The 10,143-nt window shown below is 34.7% G+C and overlaps 1 protein-coding gene across 1 annotated transcript in view; it reads right to left on the bottom strand.

Moving 5' to 3' along the window:
* Positions 1-1,871: 1,871 nt before the first annotated feature.
* Positions 1,872-10,143, bottom strand: part of Lmntd1 (lamin tail domain containing 1) — a 35,005-nt gene continuing 26,733 nt past the window's right edge. The window contains exons 6-8 of the mRNA XM_026392379.2: positions 8,633-8,853; positions 7,925-8,097; positions 1,872-1,912 (exon numbers count right to left, since the gene is read on the bottom strand). Coding sequence (XP_026248164.2) covers positions 1,872-1,912; positions 7,925-8,097; positions 8,633-8,853 — 435 coding nt within the window. The remainder of the gene's footprint in view (positions 1,913-7,924; positions 8,098-8,632; positions 8,854-10,143) is intronic.

The raw sequence follows: 10,143 nt of genomic DNA, 5'->3' as shown, positions 1-10,143 counted from the left end.
TCTAGCCTTAATTGTGCTATTTACTATGTAAGTGGCTTTAGGTAAATTACTTAATCTCTCTGAGCTAATGTTTCTTCAGCCATAGACTGGAGATGAGGTCAGAACTGCCTAACCTCGTAGGCACAAATGAGATGACGTGAAAGCAGTGACATTCTGTACAAGTGTGTAGCATTACAAGTTGCTAGGGAATGCTCATGAATGCCTACAAGAACTGAACCAATGATGGCTTTGTCTCTGAACAGATATGCCAGTCTCAGGAGCTGAGTGCAATTGATAATTGATTCATTGATGGGTAGCTAAAATGTATAAAAAAGAATTTTGGTCCTGGGGAAGTATCAGAACTATTCCAAGGGCACATTGATGGACAATCCTAAAGGTACTTCTTAGAGTGGGGTGGAGAAGACAAAAGGTATCTAAAAATACGGAGAACTTTTCAAAACAGAGAGGATACAAAGAGCAATCAAATCTACCAAAGAATCTGCATGAGAGAGAATCAAAGAACATATCTGTGACCATCACAGTTAAGCAAAGTAGTAACCTAGGATGATTAAGAAAGGCTAAAACACTTTGCCAAAAATATATTATTCAATATCAAATTAGATGATTCAGAACACTTTTTTTCTCCAACCCAAACAAACAAATGCTTGTTTTGTTTATAATAAAATGCCCCCTTTTCAATTCATCTGCAAGTTCACTATTCAGTAGGATTTACTTCTGGCTAGAGAGTGAACGGTGACTGGATGGTAGAAGTGCTGGTTGCTAATGCCCGTGCAGATTTCACATCCTACCCTCTGCGTTTCAACTGCATCCTACTAAGGATTGTGGCAACTGGAGGAAATACCAGTGGAGACAGAATTCAAGACTTTTGCGAACAAGAATTATATCACTGGAAGACAAGGCTGGATTCTCCAACTTTTTGGAGTTTAAATACTTTTTGGAGTAATTTAGTTTTGGTTTTGTGGTTAGTAACTGGTTGATTTTAGTTCTTATGTGGAATTGTTGAAATAAGTTCCTTTATAAGCCCAATGGCCTTTAAGAAACAAAGAAATCTTTTGAGTAGGCAGTTTTATAGGTTAGATATGAGATGTCCCCCAGAATCTCATGTGTGAGATAATGCAAAAATGTTCAGAAGTGACATGACTGGGTTATGAGAGCCTTAATCTACACAGTGGATTAAACCACAGATAAGGATTAACCCGGTGGTAAACACAGACAGGATGTGGCTAGATGGAGTAGGTCACTGAGGGTGTGCTTTTGGGGTTTATATTTTGTCCTTAGTTACTGAAGCTCTTTCTCTGCTTCCTGGCAGTCGTGAGCTGAGCTGCTTTCCACCACACTCTTCCACCGTGATGTATAATCTCACTTCAGGCCCAGAGCTATGGAGTCTTCTGACTATGGACTGAACATCTGAAACTGTGAGCAAAAATAACCTTTTTCTCCTCTAACTTGTTCTTTTCAGGTCTTTTGGTCACAGGGATGAGAAATCTGACTAAAACAGGAACTAAAATGACCATAGGAACTAAAATGTACTGTTATAGTTGCAGAGTTGTTATTGAGTATTAGAAATCACTGTAGATTTCAGTGTTCATTATGTATCCACCAACAAGGATAGGACAAGGGTCTGGGGCAGGAAGTAAGAGGTGACATGTCCCTGTTTCCCGTTCTTAGAAAGTTTATCATTCAACAGGAAGATAAAAACAAATGACCCCAAAAATATTTAACAGGAAATTAGTAACTGCAAGATAAATAAGAACAATCCACGTTCTGATGACTTTTAAAGACATTTCTGTAAATTATTTGTCTTCTTATCTTTCTGCTGAGAAAGTAAATTTGCAATACCATTACTTACCTTTAAAGTTTGAGTTGGTTGTTTATTGCTTTTGTAACTTAGCTTTCCTTTTTTTCTTGGTCCCTGAAAATAGGGAGGGGAAGGACAAAAGTTCAGTCCACTATTCCAAGCACTGGCATTTCACATTAAAACAAATCCTAACATAGGGATTTTCCTTCATTTGAAGAAGAAATCCATGGTTTAAGGATCATATTTAATGGAGACTTGAACCAAGTAGCTTGAAAACTACTTGGAAAATATCATTTATTATTAAGTCCACGTTTTCAATGAATCATTTAAAAATCATTTAAAAATATATTTTAAGACATAATGAAAATCTTGAGGAGAAAATGTCCATCTGGAAGATCTGTATCTATATCTATATAAACAAGAGGTTTGTAGAATAATCCGACCAGCCTTATAAAATTCCTCAAATGCTTTCTACACTTAGACCTACCATAATAGCATAGTAGTTAGGGAAGGGAGGTGGAGGAATCGGATTGACTTATAAGGGACCCATAAAGAATTCAATGGACAGAAGGGGATGCTGTCTCAGCTGCCATTTTAGTCAACTCTACACTGGTGGGCAAAGTGACAAATGTGGTGGTCTTCCTCACTCCCATATATAGTGGTCTCTGGGTAACCATGGGGATTGGTTCCGGTTCCCCTGTCCCCATCCCCAGAGATGCTGAAGTCTCTTATATAAAATGGTATAGCATCTGCATATAATCCCCACACATATTCCTGTACACTTAATCATTTCTAGATTGATTATAAAATACATAATAATGTGTAAATGCTATGTAAATAATAGTTACACTTTGTTGTTTAGGGAATAATGACAAGAAAAATGCCTGTACATGTTCAATAGAGATGCATTTTTTTCTGAATATTTTTGATCTACTGTTGGTCAGATCTGTGAATGCTGAAACTACAGATATGGAAGGATTATTTTACTTAAGTAGGGATTAAAAGGATATTTGTATAAATATAACTTTCACAGCTGGGAGTAGTGGCACATGCCTGTAATCATAGCTACTTAGGAGGCTGAGGCAGGAGTATTCGCCTTGCAGGCCAGTTTGTTCAACTTAGCAAGACCCTATCTCAGGGATGCAACTCAGTGATAGAATGTCCCTGGCTTTAGTCTCCAGAATCTATCTCTCTTCTCTCTCTCTCTCTCTCTCTCTCTCTCTATATATATATATATATATATATATATATATACACACACATACAGTACACACATGCACCACATGTAGTTTTTACATATGAAACTAGTATATCAAACTGAAATAGTGTTTAATTGAATGACCCTAATTTCAGATTACTTATAAATCAGATATGAGCTCTTTTTTTTTTCAGGTTTTGTGGTTTTTATTGAATTTTAATATAACATTTGATAATTGTAAAACAAGGTATATAACACGTGAGTTAGAAGGCATAATTATATAATGAACGTCCTTGAACTGTTTGTTCACTTAACTCAAGAGAGAACTAGAAAATTGGCATAACATAGATCTATCCATGTGTTCCTCTTCAGTTACATCTCTCATCTTCCCACAGCAAGCAAGCACTCTCCTAAATTTTGTGTTTAATTCCCTTGCTTTGGTGGGGAAAGGTTTTATATTATTCTTATAAAATAAAAGACAAGAAAGCAAAATAATATTCTAAGTACAGATAACAATGAGCTACTTTGGAAAAACCAAAACTAAAACAGGACTAGTTCCTTAGCACTCCTAACCCTTTATTTTTCTATGCAAACTTGGTATTATCAAGTTAAATTGTCACGGTTTGATTACAAAGAAAGAACATCCAAAAGCCACATATGAAACTGTGATCTGCAAGGAAGATTAACAATAACTTGGTGTTTTTGGTTGACAGTCATTTGCTTAGCCCCTAATAGGTTTCTTAATCTAATGAATCAGGATTGTGTTTCGTACATACAGTATAAACTTTCTGAATAGGAAGTTATGGATCTGGAATATAAACAGGATTCTCAGATATTTTCCTTACCTAGGCAGTGGTTAGATACAAGAAGAGTGGGGCTCATTACTTCTCGTCTTCCAGAGCAATTTGTTGGCATGAAATACACCTTGTAAATATTTTATGTATGTCCTTCCAGACAGAGTAGCCTGAGGATGAGGGTTTTGAATTGCATCCTGAAATCACGTTCCTCAAGAAACAAAGTGCTATAGAGCTGATAACATCTATTTAAAATTCTCATCTATAAGTTCTTGAAGTTTAATGACAGGATTATCAGTAGTAGTACTATTTATCTATTTAAATTCAGTGGATGATGGCAATTTATTAGGTAATTTGGACCTGAAATATTTAGCATCTAGTTAATTTAATCTCAGTACTCTGACTTCCTGAAATAGTATTTTTTAATTGTGTGAGGAAATGGATAATTAATGCATATATTTCCATAAATGAAGCTACAATCTTTCATAATGAAAGGGCAATTTAAAGTACTCATTTTGTAACAGTGAAATTTTTTTTATTTGGTCATGACATCACCTCATTATTTTGTTATTAGGACTTCTACCTTGGAATTCTTTATTAGGTTGTTAAAGAAACATTTCAGCCACAAAAAGAAGCACATAAATGATGTTCTCACTTGTCTGTTCTTTAAAAAATAGTGCTGTAGAAATATAATGATGTTCAATCTAAGTTATCTGAAAGCAACAGAAGAGGAAAGCTGTTATCTTCAAATACAAGATGTAACAAAATTTTCCTTCACATGGAAGTTCCTAATTTTTGGTACCATTATTTGATAATGGAACATGGGCAGAACTTGTTGGCATTTTGCAATGTTCCCTCAAGTTATTATTTTCTATTCAATTTGAGAGTAAGCAGTCTAAATAATTATTCTTTTCTGGTCCACAGAATAGTCAGATGCTTGTGTTTTGTTTTGTTAAAAAATTTCTATATAGTGATTCAAACAATTTCAAGTTATTGAGTAATAATGCCATATATACAAATATAATATTGGCTAATATTCTGCCAAGTCATAGAAATATGATATTAGACATTCCAAATTCCTCTTCTGAAAAAAATTTAAACTATGAAATACGAACAGGGATGAACAGAACAGATACTAATCTGAAGACAAAATTTATTTCAAACCTGTATTGGAAGTAATTTCTTTTCTTTTCTTTCTTTCTTTCTTTTCTTTTTTCTTTTTTTTTTTGTCTTGTTTTGTAGTACTGGGGGTTGAACCCAGGTGTTTTACCACTGAGGTTGATAAAGCTGGCCTTGAGCTTGTGACCTTCCCACCTTAGCTTCCCAAGTAGCTTGGATTACTGACAAATGCCATCACACCTGACAGTTTCTTATGGAAAAAAAATACTGTGCTCTCAAGATAGAAAAGCCAGATCCATTGAAGTGTAATGAGCAATTGTCTACAGTCCGATTTAAATAAATTTCCATAATTGTTATCTTAATATAGAGCTTACACTGATGAGATACATCCTCATTTCATTCCTGTGTTAGGCTATCTATGTTCTAGTTTCATTGATTTTCTAACAGGTTGGCTTTTGCAATGGGGTTCTGTAACCTTCAGAAACAAAGAGAAATGATTATAATTATTACTATAATAACATCTACACTGAAGTTAGGAGTGCTGTAGGGTCTCCAATTAAAACAAATCCCACTGCAATGTACAACATGGATCACAGATGATAGGCGAATGCATTAAAAGTGTGCAGTAAAGTGCATTCAGTAATCAACTCTAATGTCTGTCAAATACTATTTTCAGACTCATTTCTTCCATAACCTGAGGTACAGAAGGAGACTGACAAAGTTGTCCAAGATCTGCAAACTAATTTCTGTAAGAAAGCCTGTGCTTCTGGGTTTAGGAACAAAACTGTCAGTACTGGGCAAACACATCAGCTTTGGGAAAGGGCCCAATCCTTCCTTAGTGTGGTTCTTTTCATGTTCACTCAGTGCCAGACCTTTGTGCTCAACTAGCTCCAGGTGCATACTTTTTTACCAAAATGTCTGTCTTGTCTATCTTTTCAAATTTTATTATGAAAAATTCCAAACACACAGAAAATATCAATGAATAATACAACCATGTTTGTATATTTAACACCCATATTCAGCCATTAATATTTTACCATATTCACATTATATGTCTGTACTTACACACCAACCCATTAGTGAGTATGTAAAAATTTCTGTATGAATCTAAGAACAACCAATATGCAATTAACACACCTAATAAAAGAACAACTCGATGTCTAATGCTCATTTTATATTTAAATTTACCTAATTGTCTTAAAAACGTCTGTTCTAACTGTGATTTTTGCTTTCTTTTTAACCAGGTGCCTATTAAGTGAAACTAAATCTTAAGTGGCAGCAATGTTGTGTGGGCCATCTGGCTCAGATACAATGATCCAACTTAACAATGGCTTAAACAAGATTGTTTCTCTCTCATTTAACAGCCTGGAGATGTGCCAAAACAGGGCACTTAAGGTGGCTCTTCTGTCCTCAACACATGGCTTCATCTCTGAGTTGAAGACGGCAGCTCCAGACCCTGCTATCATTGCCACAGAGAAAACACAGGAGAGCTAAAACTCCAAGAACATGATCCAGATGTTGCATACAAAATTTCTATCCATATTCCATCATATAGAATGTTGGCACATGGTTCTGCTAGCTGCAGCAGAGGTGAGAAAAACAGTTTTTATTCTTGGTGTCCATGTGTCCAGGTTTTCCTTGGCCTCTGGGTCCTGTGCCTAAACAAACAATGGTTTGGGGGCACCAATTAGCCATCTCTACCACAAGGTATTCCTGGAAATGGCAGAAGTATATGACAAACTATATTATAATGAACTCCAAATACATTGTAATGCAGTAATAGATTTATTCTGTTTTTCTCCTACACTAAATAAGTTTCATATCATTAATGTTTGTTTTGAGTGATTTTAATCAATGTACTTCTTTCTTGTCAGGGTATAAGCTATCAGTGCTTATTACTATAACAATGCTTTCTTCCTTTTCTCTTTTTTTCTTTTTTGTCATCAAAAATTTAAAAATAATTTTTAAGTATAACATGCATGCAAGAAGGTTCACAAATCACGATTGCACAGCATTTTGAAAACATGACATGTACTAGTAAATACTACTCAGATCAGGAAATGGAGCACTGTCAATATTCTAGATGCACTGTCTGGTACCTTTCAAGTACTCCTTCTTCTTCTTGGAGATGATTACTATTCTGGTCTCTGACACCATGGTTCAGTTTTGTATGTTTCTGAATTTCACATACATGGGATTACCCAATACACATTCCTTTCAGGATGACATCTGTTACTGGAAATTATGTCCATGAACTTCATTGACATTCTTGCATGTAGCAATAGTTCATTCATTTTCATTATGTATAAATAATTTATAATTTATCCATTATATTGTTGATGAACAATTGGATTGCTTCTAGTTTTAGTGTATTGCAAATACAGTTGCTGTGACCATTATTGTGTCTTTTGGCATTGTGTTCTTCTCATCCAGGTTTTTGTTTTTATTTTTAAATTACAATCATCTACTGAACCTAATAGACTCTCTCCCTAGGGGTGGGTTGGGGGGAATCCTGTAGGCACACATTTTTTACCAAGTTTAACAGGTTCATGGACTTCTGTGGGAATACATTCCCAGATCCCAGGTTAATAACACTAACTCAAAAAGCTTTATTTAATGGGACTTAATAAGTTTATGATAGAAAATGAATCAGAATTTGGGATTAATACTGTTGTTTTTGGAAAAGATGGATATTTTTAGTACAGCATAACTTGTAAGATGAATTTTTCTTGCTTGATGAAAAAACAAAATACATTTTTTCTCCAAGCTTCAAGAATCCTACATACTTATGCAGGTCATGCTGTTCTTTTGATCTATTTGTTAGTTCAACAGATATTTATCAGGAACTGTGGAAGACACTGAGCTACAGTAAATGTGATTGGTTTACAATATTTTTTTTTTTTTTTTAGGAGCCTTGCTTGAAGATCTGAATCTGAAGGTTTTTAATCCTTATAAAAAACACACACACACACACATTCCTTGCTCTCCAATGGAATAAATACCCTTTTGATTTACCTGGGGATGGATCAGGTCTGGTTGACTGACACCTGGGCTGTCTCTCCAAGTTGCTTCCAGTAGTGCACATGTTGTACGGGTCAATCAGAGGACAGTAAGGATGTGCAGGAACAGAGGGACTGTGGCCCCAAGGGCTTCTATTGGGGAAAAGACTTGGTGGGATTTCCTTTTCTCTGAAAAAGAAAATGACAAATTTAACCCAAAAGGTATTTTATGCTGTGGCACTAGTGTTGACAGTGTAATTAAAGTGAAAACATGCTTTAAAACCAAGAAAACATGGCTTTTCTAGACTTTGTGGGCAGAATATTTATTATACAACCAGAAATATTTGCATACAAATGAATGATATTCTGAACCTCTTGATCCAAGATTAAATGCCTAAGTGATATATATCTCTCTCTCCACCTAAGCACTGGTAAAGACCTGAGGACAATCTCACCTCTTCACCCTGGCAGCATCCTTTCCCTGAATAACAGTGAGAAGGAAAAATGAAGTGGCTTGGTCTCAACTGTCAGCCTTCATTGCTATAAGTATAAAACTTCTCCCTCGGTTTTTATGATTCTCACATGGCTCCTATTCAAAACAATTTCTTAACCATGGTTGACATATTACTTATTCATCACATAGCTGTCACCCAGTCATTTCCATGTGCTCAGTTACTAATTTTTGGATCACCCAATAGAACAAACAAAATAAAATATCCTTTACCTCTTAATAAAAGGTGGAGTTTGTTCCACTAGACATGTTGAGGTATCTCCTCCCTTAGATTGATCTTGGTTTTCTTTAGTTACTGCAGCTGTAGGTGTGGTCCACTGAAAAACGTCCTTTCTGAATGTTGGAGTTACGACTGAACATCTGTCAAATTCAATGTCAGTCTCCAATTTTTCCCATGCTTGCTTCCAGTGAATAGGAGTGTACCAAGCAATAGCCTAATGAAAACGATTTATTAATAGTAAATGTTATTGGAATGATACATTTTTAATGTCACAGACTCAGTGCAATATAATCTATTTTTTAAAATAAGGTTTATTATGTATATTTGAAGTTTACAATATAATGTTATGGGATATGTATGCATATGTATGGATAGTAAAATGGTTACCATCAGACAGCAAATTAACTATCATTTCATGTAATTGCTTTTTCTATGAAAACAGCAACTAAATTTCACTTATTTAATCCATTTTGTACCATCATGCCATAAAACTATAGTATATAATTTATAATATAATTAATCTATAAGGTAATTACAATGGTATAAAATACAGTATTAATTTATATAATATATAAGCTATAAGTTATTATTTTCAACATATTTTAATGTACCTGTGTCAAATTCATTGAAGTATTTTCAGAATTGAAAACTTGGGATTTAATAATGGGTTAACAAAAATAACATTACAAATACAAGTTTACTGAAGTCCTCATGTTTTATATTAAATCTCTTGACTTTTTCATCCTATATATATTCTTTGATTTATATTTTATATTCTTTATATTCTTTGATTTATCTCTCCCCCTGGGTAACTAGAATCCATCCATGTGTGGCAAAAGACAAGATCCCTTTTTTTTTTTAAGGCTGAATAATATTCGTGTGTGTGTGTGTGTGTGTGTGTGTGATATTTTCTTCATCTATTTGTTAAGGGGCATTTGTTTCCATATCTTGGTATTATGAATAGTTCTGCAATGAACATGGAGTGTAGATAACTTATTAAGTGGTGATAGTGTGTCCTTTGGGTATACATCTGGAAGAGGGATTGCTGGGTCATGTGGTAGTTGGTTTTTAATTTCTTAAGGTACCTCCCTCCACACTATTTTCCATAATGGCGGCGCCAATCTACATTCCCACCAGCTGTGTAATAGGTTTCCCTTTTCTCACACCTTTACCAACATTAATCTCTTGCTTTTTGATAATAGTCACCTGTATAGGTGGAAGGTAGTATCTTATAGTGGTTATTAGTTGCATTCCCTGATGGTTAGTGATGTGGAACACCTTTTCATAAATATATTGGGCACTTTTATGTCTTCTTTGGAGAAATGTCTGTTTAGATACTCTGCCCATTTTTAAACTGTATTATTTGTTTTTTTGCTATTGAGTTGTAAGAGTTCTTTATAAATTTTGGCTATTAACCTCATCACATTACGATTTGCAAATATATTTTCCCAATCTGTAAGCTGCCATTTTAATTTTTTGATTGTTTCCTTTGCTGTGCAGAAGC

Source organism: Urocitellus parryii, chromosome 5 (genome assembly GCF_045843805.1).
Source record: "Urocitellus parryii isolate mUroPar1 chromosome 5, mUroPar1.hap1, whole genome shotgun sequence".
Lineage (NCBI taxonomy): Eukaryota > Metazoa > Chordata > Mammalia > Rodentia > Sciuridae > Urocitellus > Urocitellus parryii.
This window is presented reverse-complemented; position numbering and strand designations above follow the sequence as displayed.